At 39.6% G+C, this 25,940-nt stretch overlaps 1 protein-coding gene and 1 long non-coding RNA gene across 5 annotated transcripts in view; one reads left to right on the top strand and one right to left on the bottom strand.

The window, feature by feature from the left end:
- The first annotated feature begins 169 nt into the window (after window positions 1-169).
- Window positions 170-16,988, top strand: LOC131407152 (uncharacterized). Of its 2 annotated transcripts, XR_009220452.1 has the most exons (3): window positions 170-291; window positions 5,719-5,772; window positions 14,699-16,988. It is a non-coding gene; the product is annotated as an uncharacterized LOC131407152 (long non-coding RNA). The 2 variants fall into 2 exon arrangements; XR_009220451.1 differs by lacking the exon at window positions 14,699-16,988 and having other exon boundaries at window positions 5,719-6,941.
- A 118-nt stretch (window positions 16,989-17,106) lies between these two features.
- SRGN (serglycin) overlaps window positions 17,107-25,940 on the bottom strand; it is a 29,860-nt gene continuing 21,026 nt past the window's right edge. For all 3 annotated transcript variants that reach the window (XM_058543301.1, XM_058543300.1, XM_058543299.1), the window contains exons 3-4: window positions 19,394-19,541; window positions 17,107-18,020 (exon numbers count right to left, since the gene is read on the bottom strand). In XM_058543301.1, coding sequence (XP_058399284.1) covers window positions 17,771-18,020; window positions 19,394-19,541 — 398 coding nt within the window. In that variant the 3' untranslated portion in view covers window positions 17,107-17,770. The remainder of the gene's footprint in view (window positions 18,021-19,393; window positions 19,542-25,940) is intronic.

Raw genomic sequence — 25,940 nt, forward strand, 5'->3', positions numbered from 1 at the left:
CTCTCGCCCCGCCCTACAGGCCAGCCTTGCCCTCCGAGGGTAGGCCGTTTGGAGGCGGGGCGTCGAGCTCCACCCTACGGTGGAGGAGGCGGGGCCACTGAGATGACGTGAGTGGGAGGGGCCTGGGCGGACGTAGGCGCCCGAGGTCCTCCTCGCCGTCTCTTCCGTCACGTGACCGGCGGTTGGTTGACTGGCCTTTTTGCCACACCCGTTTCCTCTACGCCTTGCAAGTTGGAGTAGCTGGGAAAGATGGAAGAAAGGAAGGGTTCGTTGGGGAGGCGCTCTCCGCAGGTGGGTCACTGGGCTGCGGAGGCGAAGGGGAGCTCTTAGCCGAGGCCCTGCTTCCTTAGGCCTCGCAAAAGACGTGCTCTCTTAATCCAGGATGAGGCATTCTTCCACCTTTCTCTAACTCTTCCCAGCTCCCTCTCTTTCTGAGAGAGTCTGGGTTTTTGAGAACTTGTTAGCTTTGTCGTCTCTGAAGAAACGACCAATAGAAAAAATGTTAGGGTGCTACGTCCGTTGCTTGGTAAAGTACGCGGCTAGCTCATGAACTCTCCACCCAGCTGTAGAGGGCTCACAGATCAGTTGCACCGCCCAGCCATTCCGAGAGGGGGAAAAGCCTTCTGATGCTGCGGCAGAAGAGTACCCTGGCTTCAACCGCATCCTAATCACTGTAGTGTAAGCCTAGAGGACCTCCAGATGGGTGGAATACTGCTCTAGGGTTTCAAAACAGTGTTGAAGCACCACAGTGCTCTCTACACATATCCAAAGCAGAAAAGAAATGACATTCTGAACACACCATAATTATCCCATCACAACAAAACAAAATCAAGTTTGTGAGGCAGGGCTGTGAAGCAAGTTCCAAGTGTAAGAGGCTTGAAATTACAGTATGGTCCCTAGGCACAGCAGAATTAAACTAGAAATAACGGAAAGATGGCCAGAGAATCCACCAGTATTTGGAAACTAAGCAACATATTCTCAACTGCTATGTCAAAGAAAACATCAGTGGAAATTTTAAAATATTTGATCTAAAAGGTAATGAAAATACTACATAACGGGGTTTATGGGATATAGCTGAAGTAGTGTTGGGAGGGAGATCTGTAGCTTTAAATGCATGTATTTGAAAAGAAGAAAGGTTTAAAATCAGCAATCTAAGTTCACATCAGGAAGCTAAAAAGAGCATATACCAAGTAGAGAGGAGCAGAGGGTATATGGGAACTCTGTACTTTCTGCTCAATTTTGCTGTGAACCTAAAACTGCTGTAAAAAATAAAGTCTATTAAAAAAATAAAAAGCCTTTGCATATATGGTCAAAGGACCTTGACAAAGTTGCCCTGGTGACTCAGTGGGAAGGAGAGTCTCTTCCACAAATGGTGTTGGGAAAACTGGATATCCACTTGCAAAAGCATGAAGTTTGACCATTACCTTACACCATATACAAAAATTAACTCAAAATGGAGTAAAGACCTAAACATAAGACCTAAAAATATGAAACTCCTAGAAGAGTATCCAACAACATTGGACTTGGTAATGATTTCTTGGCCATGACATCAAAAGAACAGGCAACAAAAGCAAAAATAGACCAATGGAACTACATTCAAACTTAAAAACTTTTGTGCATCAAAGGACACAACAGAGTGAAAAGGCAACATATGGAATGGAAGAAAATATTTGCAAACCATATATCTGATAAGATATCTAAACTACATAAAGAACTCCTACAACCCAATAACGAATATTCTTAATATTCGGAATATATGAAGAACTCCTACAACTCAATAACAAAAAATCAAATAACCTGATTAAACGTGGGCAAAGAACTTGAATAGACATTTCTTCAAAGATGATATACAAATGTCCAATAAGCATATGAAAAGATGCTCAACATCACTAATTACCAGAGAAATGGAAATCAAAACCACACGATATCACCTCACACCCATTAGGATGGTTACTATAAAAAAAAAAACTGAAAATAAGTATGGGCAAGGAGGTGGAGAAATTAGAATCCTTGTGCCCTCTTGGTGGGATTGCAAAATGGTGCAGTCCCTATGGAAAACAGTATGGAGGTTCTTCAAGAAATTGAGAATAAAACTAGCGTATGATCTAGCAATCCCACTTCTGGGTGTGTATCCAAAAAAGTAGGGTCTCAAAGAGATATTTGCATGCCTATGTTCATAGCACATAGGAACATTCATGTTTATTTATAATAGCCAACAGGTAGATGCAACCCAAATGTTCATGGACAGATGAATGGAATATTATTTGGGCTTAAAAAAGAAGAAAATCCTGTCACATGCTACAACACAGACAAACCATAAGGACATCATGCTAAGGGAAATAAGCCAGTAACAAAAAGGCAAATTCTATAGGACTCCACTTATATGAGGTATGTAAGATAGTCAAATTCATCAAAACAGAGAGTAGCATGGTGGTTACCAGAGGTTAGGGGGAGGAGGAAAAGGGAGGGCTTTTTAATGGGTGTTGAGTTTCAGATTTGCAAGGTGAAAAAGTTCTAGAGATCTGTTTCACAACAACGTGAATATACTTAACACTACTTAACTGTACCCTTAAAAATGGTCAAGATGGTAAATTTTATATTATGTTTTTTACTACAATAAAAAGATACAAATTACACTTTAAGAGAGTAGAAAGAAAACAAAGAACAGAAGTCAAGGGAATAGAAAATAGACAAGCAATAGAGAAGATTAAGAAATCCAAAAGTTGGTTCTTTAGAATTGATAAGCCTCTAGCAATACTAAAGGAGAAAACACAAATTAACATTATTAGGAATGAAAAAGAGGACATTTCAGATTCTACAGACATCAAAAGGATAATAGGGGAATATATTAACAATTTTTATGTCAATAAGTTTGACTAGAGGAAATGGACATCTTCCTTAAAAACACAACTTTCTGAAATGAACATAAGAGGAAATAGAAAACGTGAACAGTCTGACATCAGTTAAAGAAATTGAATACAAAATTTAAAAGCTTCGCATCCCAAAACACCTTTAGGCCATAGAATTCACTGGTGAGTTCTACCAAAATGTAAGGAGGAAATAATACCAAGCTTTTTACATGAACTTTTTAAGAAAATATAGGAAGAGAGAACACCTGCCAACTTCTTTTATGAGGCCAGCATAACCCTGATACCAACATCTGACAAGGACGTTATAGCAAAGAAAATTGCATATCAATATCCTTCATCGGGCCGGCCCCGTTGCTTAGCGGTTAAGTGCGCGTGCTCCGCTGCTGGCGGCTCGGGTTCGGATCCTGGGCGCGCACCAACGCACCGCTTCTCCGGCCATGCTGAGGCCGCCTCCCACATACGGCAACTAGAAGGATGTGCAACTATCTACTGGGGCTTTGGGGGAACAAAAATAAATAAATAAAATTATTTAAAAAAAATATCCTTCATGAACTTAGCTGCAAGAATCCTAAACCAAGTTTATAAAGCAGAAATTTCTGTAAAACTAGCGATCTGTGGATTAGCCCTACATGTGCTCCTTTGTGTACCTGTAAAATTCCTATTTGGTAGACTGGGACAACATCTTTATACATGTTTTAACGTTCATCTCTATTACTGCTGGTGTGTTATAAATGAAGATAAAATGTGAAATGAAACAAGTACAAGCCTTTTATCTCTGACTATGAAGGAAACAAGGATAAATTAGAGAATATGTTTTATGTTTTCTCCTTCTTAGATTGTTTTTTGTAAGAGTCTGTGAAATAGTTGAGAGTATTTGCTGGAGCCAGTTATTTGGATTCTGGGATCCTAACATTCATTCATTAAACATATATTTATTGAGTGCTCACTAAATGCCAAGTGTTCTAGGCTGTGGGGATTAGAGCTAGTTAGCAAAAATAATAATAACAATAACAATAATAATAATAAGATCCTTGCCCCCAAGGACCTTACATTGTAGTGTAGGAAATGGTCAATAAAAAGTAATTAAATAAAATATTTTCAGTTAGAAAGAAAGCAATAAAAAGAAATAAACATGACATGATGGGTGGAAAAGAGCTATTTTTAGATAGGGAGGTAGGAAAGTGACATTTAAACTGAAATCTGAAAGGGTGAGTCACCTATTAAAAGAACTGAAGGAAGAAATTCATTTCAGGCAGAAAGAACATCAAGTGCAAAGGTCCTGAACTAGGAAAAAGCTTGATTCTTTCCAGAAATGGAAAGACAGTGTAGCCAAAGCCTCGCATTTATAATGCTGACCTGAGCATCAACAATAATAGAGATGAACTTTAAAACATGAATGACAGGGACAGAAGGGAAGGGTGACGTGTAGTTAGAGAACAGTTGAGTAGAGGGGGATCCATGGATGTTTCTCTCTTAACTCCAGATCCAGCAGGAGTGTTAGGTCAGAATTTTAAAGCAGCATGTTCTGATTTTGCCTGTGTATCTCTTCACCACCTTGAGGAGAACTCTCTTCTTCCACCCTCATTGCAACAGAGCACTCTGTTTATTCCCTTTGAATATAATCTGTCTTCCCTACCGGATTTGGGAAGGGACCAAAAGCTACAACTTCATCCTGCACCTCTCTGACCAAGTGCAATGCCTAAACTCTAACCCCACAATAAATATTCTGTTTTAATTTTTAATTAGAGCTATAGATCTAATTGGAGATCAACTAATCCAACTCTTTTATTTTACTAGGGCCAAGACCATACAACTGGTTAGTGTAGATGCTGATTTCCTGACTCCCAGTACAGAGTTCTTTTTAACTCTATCAGACTGCCCACTTGACGTCAGTAAATAAGAGTATAGTGAAAGCACATTTAATAAGTCAGATAGAATCAGGATGGATGGGGTCCAGTGATTTCTAAAAGCTATTTTAAAGCTGTGTATTAGGTTTTAGTGTATTATTCATAACTATAGTGACACTGCTATTGTCATTTGAACTCTGAGAAGAAACCAGTAAAAACAAAGCAACTCTTCATAAAATAAGACATTGTTAATGAAAGAGGAAGATAGCTTTTTTTCACTTAGAAGATTTGCCTATTACCTTGACAGCTATTCTGGGTCCTGCCTACTTTTGTCTAGGGGGCTTAAATATCAACACATCAGAGAGAATAAATGAAAGAAAAGTAGTAGCAGCAAAGAAATACTGATGAAGCCAAGTATATATAAGAGCTGGCAAAGAAGGTCACACTAGAGGCCAATTTATACTAAGTATTTTTTCTACTAATCAAAACCCAATAATTGTGCTATCATAATAAAGACAAGGGACCAAGGGAACTGTTGAGAAAGTTATTTATTTATTTATCTATCTACCTATCTATATATTTGGCAAGCCAGAATGTTAAAGCTAGGTTGGGAGAAGCATAGTGTTCTGCCAGCCAAGGCAAAACACTATGCTTATCCCTTTGCGAAAAAAGAGGTGGGAAAATGTGACTAACTTGCAAGCGTTTACTTTCATAAGCAAAAGTGCCAGGTTTAGGTAAAAAAGTATTAGGTGAAAAGATAATTTGAGCCTTTATCTACCAGGAACCAGTTAAGAGAAAAATAGCCATTTATCCAAATTCATAAAGACTAAAAAGTCATATTGATAACTGCGACAGTGTCAAGGAGCAGCTAGCTGTTTGCAGAGCTGACAGCCAAAGCTAAGGAAAGAGAATCAAATACAAATACACCAAAAGAAAAAATGAAAATCTAATTTAAAGCATGCCAATGAGTATAAAAACACTTTTTTCTGTTAACCTTCCAGACCAGACAGAATATATTCTGCTTAACAACTTCAGCCAGTGAACCTGAAATTATGGTAAATATTCTTGTTTCCTTTTTTGAGTTAGCATTGTAAATGCCAAATGTTTCTTTCACTATATACGGTTCTTTTCTTAAATGTACCCATACTTAATGTTTTATCTCCCCTTTTCTTTTTTTATTGATATAATTTACATATAATGAAATGTGCAAGTCTTAAGTGTACAGTTTGATCAGTTTTGGCAAATGCATACATTCATTTAACCCACACCTCTATCAAGATATAGAATGCTGCCATCAACCCAAAAAACTTTCTTATATCCTCTCAGTCAATCTCATCTCCTAGAATAAACTATAGTTCTGATTTTTTTCAATACTGGTTAGCTTTGAGTGTTCTATAATGTCATAGTAATGGAATCATACAGTAAATACTCTTTTGTGTCTCTCTTCATTCGCTAAGCATAATGATTTTGAAATTCATTCATGTTATTCTATGCATCAGCAGTCTGTCCCTTTTTATTGCTTAGTAATATTCCATTGTATGAATAGATCACAGGATATTTATCTTTTTTCCGTTAATGGACATCTGTTTTGTGAATAAAGTGCTATTAACATTCATGTACAAGTCCTTTTGTGAACACACCTAAAGTGGAATTGCTGTCTAGGACAGGTGTATGTTTAATTTTATAAGAAACTAACACACAGGGCTGGCCCCGTGGCTTAGCAGTTAAGTGCGCGTGCTCCGCTGCTGGCGGCCCGGGTTTGGATCCCAGGCGGTGGCCGGGTCCCACGTACAGCAACTAGAAGAATGTGCAGCTATGACATACAACTATCTACTGGGGCTTTGGGGGAAAAGAATTAAAAAAAAAAAAAAAGAAACTAACACAATTTTCTAAAGTGGTTTGCCGTTTTACCTTCCCATCAGCAATATATTAAAGTTTATTATCTATACATCTTTGCCGATATTTGGTATGATCAATGTTTTCAATATTAGCCATTGTTATGGGGGTGTGGTTATCTCACTGTGGTTTTAACTTGCTTTTCCCTGGTGATTTATGATGTCAAGCACTTTTTCATGTACTTATGGGACATTAACATACCTCCCTTTGTGAGTGTCTGTCAAGACTTTTGCCAAGCTTTTACTGGGAGGTTTGTCTTCTTATTATTGAGTTATAGTTTATTAAATATTTTGGATACAAGTCCTATATCAGATATATATATATATTTTTTTTTTATAAAATTTTCTTTTTTTTTTTTATAATTTTATTTATTTATTTATTTTTCCCCCTAAAGCCCCAGTAGATAGTTGTATGTCATAGCTGCACATCCTTCTAGTTGCTGTATGTGGGACGCGGCCTCAGCATGGCCAGAGACGCGGTGCGTCGGTGTGCGCCCGGGATCCGAACCCGGGCCGCTAGCAGCGGAGCACACGTGCTTAACCGCTAAGCCACGGGGCCAGCCCTATATCAGATATATTAATTGCAAATATTTTCTCCCAGTCTATAGCTTGCCTATTTATTTTCTTAATAATGTTTTTGGATGACCTGAGAATTTTGGCTTTTACATTTAGCTATGTGGTCTATTTCAAATCAAATTTTGCAAATAACGTACTGTAGGATTTGAAGGCTTATTTGTGTCCACATAGTTCCAGCATCATTTGTTGAAAATACTTTCCTTTTTCCATTAAATTGCTTTGGTGCCTTTGTAAAAGATCTATTGTCTATATAATTATGGATATATTTCTGGACTTTTTATTCTGTTTCATTGATCTATTTGTCTATCTTTATGCAATACCACATTGTCTTGATTACTATAGCTTTATATAAGGCTTGAAGTAAGGAAGTGTAGTTACTCCAACTTAGTTCTTTTTCAAGAATGTTTTGGTTGTTCTAAGTTCTTTGTATTTCCACATAAATTTTTGAATTGTTGATCCACTTCTACAAAAAAGAAAAAAGCTGCTGTAATTTTTATTGGAATTGAATTGAACGTATAGCTCAATTTGGGGAAAATTGACATCTTAACAATATTGAGCTTTCCAATCCATGAACATGGTATATTTCTCTATTTATTTAGGTCTTCTTTAATTTCTCTCAGTAATGTTTTATAGTTTTCAGTGTAGAGGTCTTATACATCTTTTGTTAAATTTATCCCTTAGCATTTATTTTGACACTATTGTAAATGAGATTTTTAAATTTCATTTTCCAATCATCCAATGCTTGTGTGTGTGTGTGTGTGTGTGTATGATTTTTTATATTGACTTTGTATCTTGCAACCTTGCTGAATTTATTCGATAATTTCCTCCCATCTCTTTTCTTTCCTCCCCTCTTGGATCTTCTGTTAGTCATATATTGGGCTTCTTGGATTAACAGTGTCATTTTCTTACTTTTTCTTTCCTATTTTCCATCTATCTGTCTTTTTGTTCCCTTTTGTAGGTGATTTCCCCCAATTTTATGTTCAAACCCTTATAATTTTTTTATTACTGTATTGCAGTATCGAGCTTCTAAGGTGGCCCCCAATGATGCATACCTCTATGTAGTCTCTTCTCGAATTCTATCAAGTTTGGTCTATGTGACCAAAAAAATAAGGTGGAAGTGATGGTGTGTGACTTCCAAGGCTGCTTCTGATTTGCTCTCTCTTGGATCACTCACTCTGAGAGAAATCAGCAGCCATGTCATGTAGCCCAGTGGAGAGGCCCACATAGTGAGGAACTGAGGCCTCCTGTGAACAGCTAGGACTAACTTGCCAGCCATATGAGTGAGCCATCTTGGAAAGCTGATCCTCTCACCCCAGTCAAGTCTTCGGATGACTGCAGCCCCAGCTAACATCCTAACTGCAATCTCATAAGAGACCTCTCCAACCAGAATCACCTAGATAATCTACTCCCAAATTTCTGATCCACAGAAACCGTTAAACAGTAAATGTTTATTGTTGTTTTAAGCCACTAAATTTTGAGGTAATTTATTACCCAGCAATAGGTAACTAATAGACACTGTTATATTTTTAATTTCCAAGAGCTCTTGTTCTCTGAAAATCCCATTTTATTAGCATTTTGTCCCTGTGAAGAGAAAGAAAGAAAACATCTAGTAATCAACATATAAATATCTAAATATGTAGATTTGTACATAAATCACTCATGTAATTTTTCTCTGTAACAAATTACATATAAAGTAGCTGAATGATTGTGTTGTAAAGTTCCTGGTTCCTAGGGACCAATGATAAATGATAAATAATACTATTCCATTACAAGGTGGGAACATAACTGATAAGACTTTAGTCAAAAAATAATCATTAGTTTAGTGCAGTGGTTCTCAAGAGGGGAGGATATTTCTCCCCAATGGGCATTTCACAATGTCTGGAGACATTTTTGAGTGTCAGGTCTGGGGGAGTGCTACTAAGATCAGAAATGCTACTAAACATCCTACAATGCATAGGATAGCCCCTACAACAAAGAAATATCCTGTCCAAAATGTGAATAATGCCAAGGCTGAGAAACCCTGGTTTACTATAAACCTAAGAAGACAAATAGAGTTCTGAAAGATCAATTGTATTACTATTTTAAGCAGTGAATCGAATGGTAAAACCGACTACATGCTGAGGGAATGGAGACAAAAAGCTTCTGCAAAATCAATCATTTCCTTCCCTTTGCTACCTTAGCATTTTGTTTATAATTATTACAGATTTGAAAAAAAAATCTATAATGTAAAATGTACTACAGTTATTTATCTTTCCCCCACTATATTGTGAGTAGTCTTAACTGTTTATTCCTGCTGAGTTGGTCCTTAGTAGGTTTTTGTTGATTGTATGAGAAAAAGTGACTGTGAATTAGAGAGTTACTCAAAAGTACAATTTGGACGAAACCTCAACTCCTCCCCCTATAAAAAAATTATGGTAAATGACTGATTGACAAATAGAACCCAAAAGTTAAAAAGAGTAAGAATTATAAAGGACCTACACGGGTTATATACTATTTCCCCTCTGTGCCTGAGAATATTGACTTCCATCTATCTACCTTCCTTTGTGCTGGGCAAGACTAACATGTTACATTCACTCTTGTTCAGTCTGTTAGACTCTAAGCTCAAGGACAAAGGCTGTCTGGTGTGTCTTTGTTTTCCTCTGTATCCCCAGCACCTAGTGCAGTACCTGGCACATAGATGGCATCTTTAAAATAATCTTACATGAGGCCAGCCCCATGGCCTAGTGGTTAAGTTTGGCACGCTCTGCTTTGGCAGTCCAGGTTTGCAGGTTCGGATCCAGGTGTGGACCTGCACCACTCATCAGCCATGCTGTGGTGGCAACCCACATACAAAATAGAGGAAGATTGGCACAGATGTTAGCTCAGGGCTAGTCTTCCTCAAGCAAAAAAAAAAAAGAGGAAAATTGGCAATGGATGTTAGCTCAGGATGAATCTTCCTCAGCAAAAATAAATTAATTAAATAATCTTACAAAGTAGCTATAACACACATTTCATGACTATAGTTTTTTAGGGGCTTACTATGTGCCAAGGACTGAGCTAATCATATCTCACACATTGCCTCATTTAATTTTCACCATAACCTTGGAGGCAAATGTTGTTAACCTATAGTACAGATAATGATAATAGCCCATGTTTATTGATCACTCGCTCAAGGACATTGTTCCAAGTAGTTTACATACATTAATTTATTTAATCTTCTCAACAAACCTGTAAGGCAGGCACTATCATTATCTTCATTTTAAAGAGGAGGAAACTGAGGAACACAGAGGTTAAGTAACTTATCTAAGGTTACCTATCTGGTAAGTGACAGAGCTTTGAACCCAGGTGATCTGGCTCCAGAGGCCACACAATTAACCCCTTCACAACATTGCCCTCCCTAGACAAGCTTAGAAAAATTAACTTGCCCTGAGTTACAAAGCTAATAAAGAGTGAAATTGGTATTTAAGCCAGGACTTTGCAATTCTAAACCTCATAATCTTTTTTATCAGTCTAATGACCTCTCCAAAGATAGACATATTCTACATTTAAAATAAAAGTGTCATTTTTTTATAAAAATCAATCTAAACTATCTACACCTTCTTCAAATGTGTAAAACCTAGTGCTTAACTAGAAAACACAAAGCAATACGTATATTTTCTAAAACTTACCTTACTCTCTCTGCTATATTATCATGGCTATGGGAGCCAAAAAACAGGTCTCATGACAGTAACACCCTACTGGGCATAAATATAAAGTTCCTGTTAAATAATCACAGATAGATTTATTAATGGAAAGATCAGGGTATAACTTAACAACTGTCACCAGAAGTAAAATGTTATAAAGATAATTCCTATGAGTTGGGTTCTATGAGAAGCAGGTTCATAGAGGAAGCTTATCAGGGAATGTTCTTAGGATCAACACCTGTGCAGGATCGGAAGTAGTAGGATTAGACAGGTATAAATTGAGCTGCAATGGAATCACAACAAAGCTTCACCTGACCCCATAAAGAATTCTGAAGCTGGGATGTCCCTTCAGAGTAGTCCCAAGTGGAGTGTGAAGTCTGAGCCTCTATACCCCGACAGTGATGAGTCTTTGGCTGTGAGCTGTCCAGGGAGGAGAGCATGCTCTTGGATGATGTGGCTCTCTTCATCCAAAAACTTGTAGCTATCAGCCAACCTTCCCAGTGGCTGGGGGAATAAGCCCTCCAGTTCTGAAGGGGAAATCTGGGCAAAACAGAACAGCACAGCATCCATAACAGTCCACCCCTGTGCCACTCAAATCCATTTGTTTCATATAAATTCTGGGAGCAGTTCCTTCAGGACACTTGAGGGCTCTTTTCCTGGGGAAAACTTATGAAGGGCAGATCAGTGGAATGAACTGCAGCTGGTATAAAGACTACACTTGATAGCCACCAAATTCCTCCTTTGTTATCAATTTAGATTTTTCTCATCCTTGGCTAACACCACTACTGGTCTAGAGGCTTAGTTGGAGTATTGACCCAGACCTTCAACCATGAGGATCTGAGCCCCTGGTTACCATGCCCTTCTCAGGCCTGGCTGCTGAATTTATCCATCAAAACTGGGTAAGGAATTACTAAGAGAAGCTTCAGTAAATCACCTGCATGTCAAAGATAGTCCTCCCTGTCCCCACTGTGTAGCAGCAGCAGCCCTCCCTCATCCTAATGATCAGGTCCATTACCCCCACCTAGATGGTGAATTCTTCTTCTTGACCCCTCATCCCTTGGCACAAAGAGCTTAAAATGCCTGAATGATGATGGCCATCGCTTAAAGTTCAATAGGATTCTTACTGTGTCCCCTGGTGGAAACGTTTCCCCTAGGGAACTCTAACATCTAAATCTGCAGAACATAGAGTTACAGGAATAGGAAGCAAAAATTTCGTAAGTAGGTTTGATGTTAAGGGTGTCCTATCCTACTTCCACTCTTTGCTTCCTAGAACCATGTATTCTGCGTATTAAGGACACAGCACAGTATAGAAGTTACTGATTTAGCATGCATACCACATCCTGGAAGTTGGTGTCCCAACCTCAGTATATCATATCCAAGCTGGTATCTTAGCTGTGCCTTCAACAGGCCCTTCCATCATTCTGTCATGTTGGTAGCATCCAGAAGATGTGATGTGTGATAGAACCAGTAGGTCTCATGATCGTGTGCCACTGCTGAATCTCCTTGCTGTAAAGTGGGTCCTTTGGTCTGATGTAATGTTATATACAGAATCATGTTGGTGGATCAAACATTATGTAAGCCCTTAGGTATTGATGCTCCTAGAGGCCCCATGGGTAGGAAAGGCAAATCCATACCTAGAATACATGTATACGCCTGTTACAACAAATCTTTGGCCCCTCCAGGGTGGAAGGGGCCTAATATAGTCACCTTGCCACCAAGGTCTCCTTGAAAGATGGTGCCATATCAGTGGCTCAGCAATGTTGCTAGCATATGGGACATTTGGCAACATCAGTAGCTAGATCAGTCTTGGCATCAGTGAGAGCCCAGGCATAGCCTCCATCCCTGCCATTTTGGCTACTCCTCCATGAGTTCATCGTGCCAGCATTAGGGTGGCCCATGACAGAGGCCGACTGACATCTGCTCAAGTCATTTTGTCTACGTTGTTGTTTAGTGCCTCTTCTGTGATAGATGCGTTCTGATGGGTATTGTCATTTGATACGAAGATTTTCACACTTTGTATCTTCTCTCGTCAGTCCATTCACATGTCTTTACCCCAGACTTCTTAGTCCCCAATCTTCCAATCTTTCTATTTTAGGCCCCTGACCAACTGACCAAAACATTCATCACTACCCATGAAACTATATATATTGTAACCTTGGGCTACTTCTCTTTCCACACAGAGTAAATGACCAGGTACACCACCTGAAGCTCTGCCAATTGGGAGGATTTCCTCTCACAGATGTTTTCAAGGACACTCCTGATTGGACACTCCTGGATGGTAGTGCAGCTGCCATCCATTTTTGACTTGCACCCACATACCAGGCCAATTCATCTGTGAACCAAGCTTGATCTTATTCCTACTCTGTCAGTTAGCCATAGAGAACACCACCACCAACCCCCACTATGTGGCCACAGATGTGAGCTGAGGGAGAGATATCAGTGCATCAATGGTGCATGACATGGGGGTCTGGTCACAGGTTCATGATCCATCAATACAGTGGACCACTGTGATATTCTGTGAGATGTCCAGCCAGTCCAGGTCTCTTCAGATTGCATTACGACAGAGAGTAGAAGAGTTAACATAGCCTTGGGAAAAGACTGTAAATGTATACTGTTATCTGTTCCAAAAGAACATAAACTGTTTCTGATCCTCTTTTTTGATAGAGATGGAAAAGAAAGCATTTGCCATCTCAGTGCCTGCCTACTCATACCTGAAGCTGTGTAATTCTGCTTTAGCAAAAGTACTATATCTGGCATAGCTGCTGCAATTGGAACTACTACTTGGTGGAATTTGTGATAGTCCCCTGTCACCATCCAGGATCCATTCTGGTTTTTGCAAGACCCAGACTGGTGAATTAGATAGAGATACATTGGGGACCAGCATCCCTACATTCTTCAGATTTTTAAAGGTACTACTAATCTCTGACATTCCCCCAGGATGAAATGTTTTTGATTTATTGGCAGATGGGGGTGGTAGCAATAGAAGTTTTCACTTGGTCTTCCCCATTACAATAGTTCCTATCACACAGATCAAGAAACCAATGTGGGGTTTGTGCTAACTACCAAGTACATCCATTCTAATTACACATTTGGAGTCTGGAAAAATGACCACCATGAGCCAGACCTGGGTCAAGATTCCATTTATTACCTGACCACCAAATGCTCCACTAACAAGGAGGCCATGACGGTGTTTTGGGTCTCTGTGTATCAAAGTCAATCAGACCCTGTGACTGACTGTCCTTGAAATGTTTGAATATTCTCCTTTCCCCAGGATATGGTACCTGAGCAAATGTCCGTTAGGCCCTTTGGTTAAGCATTGGAGGAATCGGTGCTGCATATACTTGCCATGATGGTGCAGGGTCCTTATTCCAAAAGCTCTAACCTCTCTCTTAGTCAGTGGATTCCAGGTCTGAAAACTGGCTCAGGTAAGGAAACTGGTCAAAGGGCTAATACTTTTTTCTTGAGGCAACTGCCCTAAGTCTCCTGATCATTCATTCTTGATTTTTCTGATTGAATAGATTGAGCAATACCTTTGTTGGCTGCCAACTGTCATATTGTGCAATATTGTGATTTATAATAAGGAACATAGGGCCGGCCCCGTGGCTTGGTGGTTGGGTGCGCGCGCTCCGCTGCTGGCGGCCCCGGGTTCGGATCCCGGGCGTGCACCGACACACCGCTTCTCCGGCCATGCTGAGGCCGTGTCCCACATACAGCAACTAGAAGGATGTGCAGCTATGACATACAACTATCTGCTGGGGCTTTGGGGGAAAAACAAAAAACAAACAAACAAACAAAAATTATAATAAGGAACATATGTATTTGGTCTTCGTTCGTTGTTTCTGGCATAGAGCTCCTAAAACCCTTGGAATTTCCTGAGATGAAAGCCATACAGGTGTCTTTTGTTATGTTAATGAATGACTTTGGGACCACACCTAAGGATGTTTGCCAGTGGAGCCAAGCGTGTGATTAGAGGGTTGGAACTTGCAATCCCACCCCCTGACCTCCAGGGAGGGGAGACGGGCTGGAGAAGAGTTCAGTCACCAATGGCCAGTGATTTAATCAATCCTGTCTATGTAATGAAGCCTCCATAAAATTCCCAAAGGAATGGGGTTTGGAAAGCTTCCAGGTTGAGGAAACAGAACCGTCCATGTGCCACCATGACAGGCCCTAAATTCTATGAGGATAGAAGCTCTTTTGTTCAGGACCTTGCCCTATGTGTCTCTTCATCTGGCTGAAGTTATACCCTTTTATAAGAAACCAGTGATCTAGTAAGTAAAATGTTATTCTGAGTTCTGTGAGAAGCTCTAGCAAATTAGTCGAACCCAAGGAGGGGGACATTAGAACCTCCAACATGTAGCCAGTGGGTCAGAAGCACAGGTAACAACCTGGGCTTGTGATTGACATCTGGAGTGGAGGGCAGCCTTGTGGGACTGAGCCCTTAAGCTGTGGAATCTGATGCTGTCTCTAGGTAGCTAGTGTCAGAATGGAGTTGAATTGGAGGACACCCAGCTGGTGTCGGAGACTTGCTGGTTGGTGTGGGGAAACTCCCCACAACACATTGGAAATGGGTGCAAAACTCTTACCAACTATCTTACCTCTAGAGATGCCATCTCCATAACTCTTTGCCCATTAGGTTCCCCTGGATTCCATTCTGACCTTGCTGTTCATTATGATAATTGCACCATCTGGCTTTTGATGGCTGAGCACTGCTACCTGGCCTCTTAAGGCCTCTTAGGAGGCCTTCAAGCCAAAGGAAAGCATTAGTTCTTAAGGAGTGGGCCTTTACTATAGGTTCAGAGAGTTCAAGACTGTCTGGGGATTTAAGACCTGAAAGTATCAACCCAGATGTCCTCATCTCTCAGGGTCCTACTTTTTCCCAATCAGGGCCCTAACTTTGCATAACAGACTTGGCTAGGTTGACAATTTAACATTCTTGAACTCTGCTATTTTTTTTTTAACTTTATTTATTTATTTTTTCCCCCAAAGCCCCAGTAGATAGTTGTATGTCATAGCTGCACGTCCTTCTAGTTGCTGTATGTGGGACACGGCCTCAGCATGGCCGGAGAAGCGGTGCGTCGGTGCGCGCCCGGGATCCGAACCCGGGGCCGCCAGTAGCGGAGCACACGTACTTAACCACTAAGCCACGGGCCAGCCCCTGAACTCTGCTACTCTTAGGATTGCATCCTGGGCCTGGGCCTCAGCTTTTTCCACCCTTCCACTACAGAAGAGACTTTCTTAGCATGCTACCAAAGAGGCCCATTGGTTTTCACATTTACCTTTTAATTAATCATCCTCGGCCTTTCACTGTCTCTTTTAAAACCATTAATTGCCTCCAGCAGTAGCCATCCAATATCATTGTCTTTATAATTACTACTTCTCCATATTTCTCAAATGCCTGATACATTGCACCCTGGTGTACTTTCTTCCTCTGCACACCATCTCAGTTTGTCATCAATGTAAGTTTTAACAACTGCAATGCTATCCTGTGCCTGTGCTGCATCTACTGCCAGGGATGGGGTCCTCTTTGCCAGCCAGGAAGCAGGTGATCTAGCTCGCAAATCGCATTTTAGCGTCTGATTTCTACCTGTCCTGGCTCCAACTGTCCCAAGTTGGGTTCTCCATGGAGCAAACTCTGAGATGAAAACTAGCATGCAGAAAGTTTCTAAGGGAGCACTCTCAGGATAGTCACCTGTGAGGGGAAAGGAAGGAAGCAAAACTATGTAAAGAAAGACATTGAGCTGCATAGCAGTGCCAACAAAGCCTCAGTTGACCCCTCCAGGAGCTCTGAATCTGTGATGGCCCTTCTGAGTTGCTCCAAGTTCAGGGAGGGGCCTAGCATTCATACACCCACATCAACCAGTCGCTGGGTGCAGGCTGCCCTGAGAAAGAGGTATGAGCTTGGACAAGGTGGCTCTCTTCAGCAGAGATTAATTTGAGTAAGTCCTCAATTGTGAAGAGGGGATCTAGACAATACAGAACAGGATCCATGACAACGATGCTGACAAGCTTTTCAGAACCAAGAGGAAGAGAGATGGGAACAGCCTTCGAGAAGAAGTGCTTGGATGAGAATAACCCTCTGGCTGCAGCATGATTGCTTTCTTTATCTGCTGGTTAATAGGATTTGATTCTAGTTAGAAAATTTGCTCTCACTGTAAAATAATTTTACAGACATTTTGTTGATAAGACTTCTAGAAACATCTGAACAAAAATAATTATTTCATGAGTTTACAACAAGAGATCCCAAACAGCTTAACCCTTTGATTATACTTCTGCTTTAATAGAGGAACATTTGAAAATACACAGATATCCAGGAGAAAAGGGAGAGTGGTGTGAGGTCCTGAGAGCACAATGTGCTTTAATTTGGGTCTTAAGTTTCTAATTGTAACAGCAATTATACTTCTAAACAAAGGATGTCCACTAGCTCTGCAAACACATCAATGGTAACATTAGAACAATACACTTCACACTGTAAAACATGTCAGATGCCCACTCTAAATTCACTGTGTGTTTCATCTGGGTTTTTTCATAACAAAAGGGGTATATCTATAATTCACAATCAGCATCAGCTTCCTGAAGACTTCAGTATAAACTCCTGCCTGTCAATTTGCTTCTCAAACTGAATTTTTTAAAAACAGTGTAATTTATTCTTTAAAGCAATTTTATAGACATGAAGAGTCTAGTTAGTTCATAGTGATGTTGGTTGAATGTGATACAAAGGAAACATAGGTGTTTTCCAGGACAATAGGATAGATAACGGAAGCTTTTAGAATTCATGAGAAAAAAAAAAGTGATAAAACTTAAACTTTTTCAGGTGTTTTAAAATTTCTATAAAACTTTTTGTCCCAAAATTAATCTTTTAACCATGGTACACAAAATATACTGAATACATTGCCTGGCATCAAGGTAGGAGACCTTCTCTTTTATATATTAAAATTCTCTTCTGGTCCATCTTGACCCAAGTCCTGGTTGTCTGAGGGCAGATTTCTCTCCCTAGACCTAAACTTGTAATAAAAAGCATCATTTTCATCTACTGGTTGGTATTCCTGCTCGATGTCTGTTAGGAAGCCATTTCCAGAGCCACTGCCAGATCCTGCTCCAGAGCCGGAGCCTGATCCAGAATAGTCCTCAGAGAGAGGGAAGACATCATTCAAGTTCTGGGATCTTGTCATTCTGAAGTAAGAGAGAAAAATGAAAAAAAAAACACAGTAAAGTTTGAGACATAAGGAAGATAACCATAACAATTTTTTTAAGATAAGAAAATAAATGCAGTCACCCAGTTGCTCAAAATAAAAGTGATAAGTTTCCCAGTTATTCAATGCTTTAAAACAAAAAACAAGTCAGACCTTTCCACGTCTTTGCCTATATGTACTTATTGTACCTAGCTCTTTGCATTTATCGGTTCCATATCTACCCGTTGCAGGTTCACATAAACAATGCTGGTTTTCTTATCACTAGCATAGCAATTTTACATTTGGAATTTACTTAAGGAGTCATTTATTTTTAAAAAAAAGACCTCTTTTTCTCCCACTAAAGAAAGACAAACAGATAAGTCATCCTAGATAGATTACATTTTTTCCTAATTTAAAATTTCTGCAAAACTTCTAATAATTCACAGTGCTTCAACAAAGCTTGCTCTTAAGAATTTTTTTTAACAAGTTAAGCATTATGTTTGCCAGCATATTAACATTCAATTTCCTCCCGAAAAATAAGTGCGTGCATTCAGCTTAGAAGTTTAGTGTGGAGCTTAGAAGTCCACTCAGCACCAAAAGACCAGAGCAATGGTGCCAGCCCTCAGTGGCAGAACAAGGCAACAAAGCATTAGAGGCAAAAGTTGAGTTTCACAGACTATGGGTCATTTTCTCCATGAAAATAATAAACCACAAGCCATACAACGGATTAAGAGTTTCATTCATGCATGCAGTCGATAAATATTTATTGAACATGTGATCAGTGTTCTGAGTACCTGGGATAGAATGGGAACAGAGAGATGAGGTCCCTGCTCAAGTTTATAACTTATTGGGGAAGACAGATAATAAAATGTGAATAAATAAACCAGGAAAATATTAGGTGGTACTAAATGCTATACAGAGAAATGAAATAGACTAGTGTAAAGTAATAGACCAGGTGGCTATGAGGTTTAGACTATGAGGTCAGGGAAAAGGGACCAGAGCTGCAAATACAGATTTGGTAGTTATACACACACACACACACACACACACACACACACACGCACACACACATTGTATTTATTTGCTATTAAAAGCCATGGAACAGCATGAGGTCACCTAAAGAAAGCATGCAGATAGAAAAGAGGCCCAGGACAGAGCCACGGCCACACCAACATATTAAATATCAAGTGGAGGAGAAAGAACAAGCCAGGGAAGAAGGAAATCCAGGATAAGGTGGGGCCATGGAATCCCAGAGAAGAAAACCAAACCACCAAAGCAAGAGCCTGAAGAAAAAACCTCTGGACAACCCTCCCACCTCCATGCCAAGAGCTCAACAGAGGTTGGTGAAAGTAAAATCAGAGACAGTCCACTTACGAAAAAGGGCCAGTCCTGGGAGGGAGGATTCTGTTGGATTCACCGGGCAGTAGATCAAACACTGGTCCTTTTTCATCAATGCAGTTTGCAGAATTACTGTCGGGACTGCAGCGGACCCACTGGTACCTGGCTCTCTGCACAGGAATACCTGCCCAAAAAAGGAATACACGTGGTTAACAAGTATCTCTTACACAGCTTCTAATCATTCTATCCCTAAGAAATTTTTAATTAAATAGTTTCTAAATTTGGTAGAAGGTAAGGTATGGACAGGCTTTATGATCATTAATGTAACAGGAGCACCCACTACATGCCAGACTTTCATATACATCGTTTGTCCTTCTCACAACACCCCTGTAAAGTCGCTCAGGGTTTACGGTAAGAAGAGGCTTCGGCAATCAGCCACTGGGAGGGAAGTCCCAGTTCTGTCAGTGAGAACTGTGAAACCTTCACTTCCCTGAGCCCCTGCTATAAGACAAAGGTACTAATAGCATCTCTTTTTCATATGCTGGTCACCAAAATTAAATGAGAAAATGCATGTAAAGACCTTAACATAGTGTCAGGCACACAGTAAACACTTGATAATATTAATTATTATTATTTTTGTACTATTATCTTCATTTTACACACAGGAAAACTGAGGCCATACAGGTGCTAAGTAGACGACCCAGGATTCAAACCTGTATCTGCCCCCAAAGCCTGCTTCTTCTTATAGAGACGAGTCAAATCATGTTCAGACAGGTTAAGGAATACAGCAAGTAGTACCCGAGACATTATAGAGCCCTTGTTCTTTAGGGCCATATGGCGTTCTTAGGAATGAAAAGTAGACAAAAACTTAGCCCTCAGATCTAGTCAGAGATTTCAAAAGAACAAGGCTGGGGCCAGCCCCGTGGCTTAGCGGTTAAGTGCGCGCGCTCCACTGCTGGCGGTCCGGGTTCGGATCCCAGGCGCGCACCGACGCACCGCTTCTCTGGCCATGCTGAGGCCGCGTCCCACATACAGCAACTAGAAGGATGTGCAGCTATGACATACAACTATCTACTGGGGCTTTGGGGGGAAAATAAATAAATAAAAATAAAATCTAAAAAAAACAAAAAAGAACTTCTCTATTCACAGAGGGAGCAACAGGTTGGAATATCCTAGTCTGTCACAGCTTCTTTTGAGTTTAATTTCTACAGAAAAGACTCCAAATCTGGTGTTATGAGGTTATACAGGAGATCCTTTATTAGTTCCTGAAATACATTCTTCTTTCCTCAATTCAGCAAGGATGGACGCCTGGTGGTGAGAATTACTTCACCACCGTTCAAACGCGTCATCTCCCCCCCCCAACCACTTACTTTATTCACATAAGTGCTGTTAATATTCATCTAGCAAGAAGGGGCATGTCTAGAATTCTTGAATGGCAGGAAAGGTGGTTTTAGAGCCCATCACATTGTTGTCCTGTACAGATCAAAATGTAAATGATAACAACTATTTAAGAAAGAAACAAAACAAAAAACAGTGCTACGGACAATCACTGCAGCATTTTTTGTAATAGCAACAGATTGGAAAATTAAATGATAGTAAATTAAGTTACAGCCAAGAAACTATACAGCTGTTAAAAGAATGAGGCAGTGCAGCTCCCTGGGTACTGATATAGAATAGTCTCTGAGTTATATAATTAAGTAAAAAAAATTAAGGAACACTATGCATTGTGTGTTACCATTTGTGTGTGTTTGTGTTTTTAAGAATATATTAACATATATGCTTATATGCACAGAACACCTCTGAAAAGATACACAGCAAGCTGATTGCCTTTGTGGAGGGAATTGGTGGCTGGAAGACAGTGGAAGAAAGGACATTGACTTTTCACTGCATATCCTTTTGAGTATTAAGCCATATGTATGCATTATTTACTCAAAAGTAATTATTTTTATTCTTTAACAGCTTCGTTAAGGTGGAATTGACATACAATAAGCTGTAATATTTAAAGTGTACAACTTCAGGTTTTGACATGTGTATACACCCATGGAACCATCACCACAATCAAGAGTCTGAACATATCCAACACCCCCCAAAGTTTCTTTGTGCCCCTTTGTAATCCTGCCCTTTTCCCTCCCTCCTCCTGACTCTCCCTCAACTCCCCACAACCATTAATCTGCTTTCTGTCATTATAGATTAGTTTGCATTTTCTAGAATTTTATATAAATGGTCTCATACAGCAACTTGTCAAAGGGTTTCTTGACTTTGTTTTAACTCAGGCACTAGTTGAGAAGGGTCGCTACCTTTCACATTACTCTCTCCTCAAAATGGAGAGTCTATTTAAATATTACTTACATCTGGACTGCTTTTGTTGCAATTTTTAAAAATAAAATTTGTGTTAGAAAAGGAATATGTATTCATTATAGAAAATTTTGAAAAATGTAGCAAACAAAAGAAAAGAAAAATTACCCCCTAATCTCATTACTCAACCCCCCAGAGATAATGAATTTTGGAGTTTTGATGTTTTTTCCCCTGAGTGTCTCTGTTTCTAGGATAGCATACACAAGTTGTATCCTGTTCTTTTGTGACAGCAACCATCAGTGGTTGAAAACTGGAACCTCTACCGAGGTCAGGTTCACTGTACATCTCAATAGGATGGCCAAGGACTTTGTTCTTAAAAGACTGCAGAACCACAGAACTTTCTCAAAATGTCCTCTTTCCTCATCACTCTCCATTATGTCTATTCATACTCAATGTTGTCCTAGCTAGTATCTCTGATTAATTTTATAAATGCAGCATTGCCAAGTTATCACATCATTAAGATATACATGATATATATTTATATATATCTATATAGAGAGATATAGATAGATAAAATATATAAAAAATACATGAAGCTGTTCACCTTAGTGTTATTTAAAATAGGGAAACAGGAAATAACTAAATAATCAAAATAATAGAAAATACTCAGATAAATTATGAGGCATTCATATGAGAGAATATTAACCAAATGGTAAGAAAAGCAGTAGTTATGGAAAAGACTATGTAGCATCATAGGAAAATCTATATTTAAAACTGAGTGAAAAAAGCAGAATACCACTCTGTACACATAATAGTTGTTAATGCAACTACATAAACAGATCTCGGGGGGAATGGAAGGAAATACACAAAAATGACTATAGTGGTAGACTCTTGGTGATTTTTTCTCATTTGTTTTCTAAATTGCTGTAATAAAAAATATTTTAAAACATAAACAAAAGAAAGACTCTAAATATTCTCCCTTTTTTTGTCTTCCTTCGTCTTCCTTTCTTCCTTCCTTCTTTCCCTCCTTCCCACCTTCCTGCCTTCCTGCCTTTCTGCCTTCCTAACTACCATTCTATCACAATCTTCCCCATGGTTCCTGAATATAGCTTACAATGTCTGGTCTGGGGCAGCTAGTCATCCAAAATGGGTTAGCTCTGTCACTGCCTGGAGGCTAGAAGTAAAGTAGCAAGATGACATCACGTCTGCCCCTTACTAGCTGTGTGACCTTGACCAGTTTACTTAACCGCCCTGTACCTCATTTTCCTCATCCATAAAATGGGGACAGTAATAGATCAAATAATGAGATATCAATGTTAGGTTCTTAGAATAGTACATAGCACCATGGTCAGAGCTCATTAGATACTAGTTTCTCTGGTGAAGAGGATGACAACAACCTGTCTCTGAGAGTGGACAGCTTGTAGAGAGACCAGAGTTTAAATTCCTGTTCTACCATTTAGTACTTCTTTGATTCTCAATTACTCATCTTTCAAATGTGAGTAACAGTATCCCAAAGAGTTCCTGTTTTTTTTTTTTTTTTTGTGAGGAGATCAGCCCTGTGCTAACATCTGCCAATCCTCCTCTTTTTTTTTATGCTGAGGAAGACTGGCCCTGGGCTAACATCTGTGCCCATCTTCCTCCACTTTATATGGGACGCCGCCACAGCATGGCTTGCCAAGCAGTGTGTCAGTGTGCAGCCGGGATCCGAACCGGCGGACCCCAGGCCGCCGCAGTGAAGCGCGCACACTTAACTGCTTGCACCACCTGGCCGGCCCCAAGAGTTCCTGTTTAACAGAGGTAAAAGTATATGAAACACCTAGCACAAGCCTTTGCACATGGGAGGTATTTAATACGTTTTAGCTCATTCTTTCTCCTTCTCTGATTCTTTCCTGAAGCAGCATGTTTGTCATGGAATTGCTCCTTAGAAGCCTGTAGGTGAGATAAACATGCAACATCTCTTCCAGCAGAGGGCGATGTCTTCACACTCTCTGCTTCTAGACCAGCGCTGTCCAATAGAAACGTTAAGACGAACCACATGCGGACTTTTCAATGTCATTCAGTCATATTTTAAAAAGTGAAAAGAAACAAGTGAAATTAATGTTAATACATTTTATTTAAACCAATATATTCAAATATTGTCATTTAACATTTAATCAATATAAAATTTAAGGGATATTTTACATTCTTTTTTTCATACTAAGACTTCAAATCTAGCGTATATTTTGCACTTACAGCATGTCTCAATTTGGACTCGCCACATTTCACACATTTCAAATGCTCAGTAGCCACAAGTGTCTCGTGCCTTTCGACAGAGCAGGTCTAAACATTCTCCTCTACACTCAGCTGATGTGCTGGATATCAAGCTGAGGAAATGTTTGCATAGGTGGGAAGTTAAACAGAAAAATAAAACTTATGCTTTATGAGGATGCATCCAGGTGAAAGACCACATCTCTTTACTGGTATAACAAATACAACTTTGGTAAATAAGTAAAAAAGAAAAAATTCTAAAACACAAAATTCCTCCCAGAGTTCAGAATCTCAGCTTTTAAAATTTATAAAGAGGTATTTCTTTTTTGAGGTGATGAAAATGTTCTAAAATTGCCTATGGTGATGGTTGCACACATCTGTGAATATACTAAAAAACCATTAAATTGTACACTTTAAAGGGGTGAATTGTATGGTATGTGAACTCTATCTCAATAAAGCTGTTTAAAAATTTATAAAGAAATCAGAGGTGGAAGTCTCCCCCCAAAAAACTTTATCTAATTTGGGACTTTTGATTCTAAATCTACTTTGAAATAAAGAACATGGTTACAGAGACAAAGTTCCTGACATATCTATTCAAGGGTGTTGGTAGGATGTGAAAATTCAACAGTTCCAGCCCCTGATGTTGTGGGAGTATCTTGACTCTGTCTTGCTTGAGAGAAATGTCTTATGATTGCCATAATTTAAAAAATAAAAGGGAGTATGCTCATGGACAGAAAAGTTATCTTCCTAAAAGGCCCCGCTTATGGGGTCTGCTGGTTAATTTTGTGGTGGATTCCAAGGAAAAGAATGGTTTTTATTTAGAATTCCTTTCCTCACTCATCATCCCCCTCACCTCTCTGTCTCTCTCACACACATACACACACACAGTTCTTAGTCCTGCTTTACCAAAATACTATGAACAAACATAACCACAGCAAATAACTCACCCTAGTAATCTGTATCTTTTTAAATTATAGTACCAATTTTTTCCCATCATCATCACAATTTACTAATTTCCTATTCTTAATGGAGACTTACTGCAGATGTGGTAGAAAAACTTAAGCAGAAACTGCTATGTGGGCAGGGACCATTTTGATTCATTGTTTGGTAGCATTCAAACAGACTTCACTATCTAAGCTGAAGTTGCTTCCTACTGGCCAATCAATTCCACAAGATGGATAGGGTTCCCCCGCCCTTGCGTGGTTTGACAAGCTATAAAAAGCTCTAAGTTTACTTTCAATTTCTCCCTCTCTATCCCTCAACTCAGTGGTAAGCTATAGCAAGGGCTACAGTCAAAGCAAGGATTTTTATTTTAAATAAAGAAAACCTCTAATCCACCTAGGAGACAGCCAAGTTGCCGTAGAAAGTTAACTCTGACCTTGAAATCAGCTCACCGGTTCTGCCACTAATTAGTTGTAAAGAGCCTTGGGCAAGTCTCATAAACTTTTTGCAAGAGATTGATATAAAGAGTGAATGAGATGATGCATGTAAGATCCAGTTTTCTCCTCTATAAATTGGTGTTAATTCCTCCTCGTAGGGAGTGTGATGGTCATTTACCAGAGAATAGATGCGAAATCATTTTACAGTCAAACAGCAGCATACATGGGTGGAATCAATATCGTTACTGTCATCTAGGAGACAGTGTAGAGTGAACACATGGTCTGGCCCTGACCCCCTTGGCCACACCTCCTCACAGATTTTCCGTTTTCTCTCTTTATGGGCATCTTTGAAAAAAAGAAGCAATAAAAGAGTTTAGGATTGACAGGCCTCATCAATAATCCCCTGGAGCTCTACGTTAAATCTATTAGTCGTCGGTGCTCTCCAGGGTCTCCCACACATTGCCAAACTTCCATTTCTTTGCACTCAGAAGACATAGTATTACACCATGTCTTTACTTGGGTTTGACTTATAGTAACCGATACAGGCCGAATTGTGTCCCCCTCCCAATTCATATGTTGAAGTCCTAACTGCCAGTACCTCAGAATGGAGCTGTATTTGGAGATAGGGCCTTAAAAGAGGCAATTAGGGGAAAAGGAGGTCA

This window comes from Diceros bicornis, chromosome 6 (assembly GCF_020826845.1).
Source record: "Diceros bicornis minor isolate mBicDic1 chromosome 6, mDicBic1.mat.cur, whole genome shotgun sequence".
NCBI classification, from domain to species: Eukaryota; Metazoa; Chordata; class Mammalia; order Perissodactyla; family Rhinocerotidae; genus Diceros; species Diceros bicornis.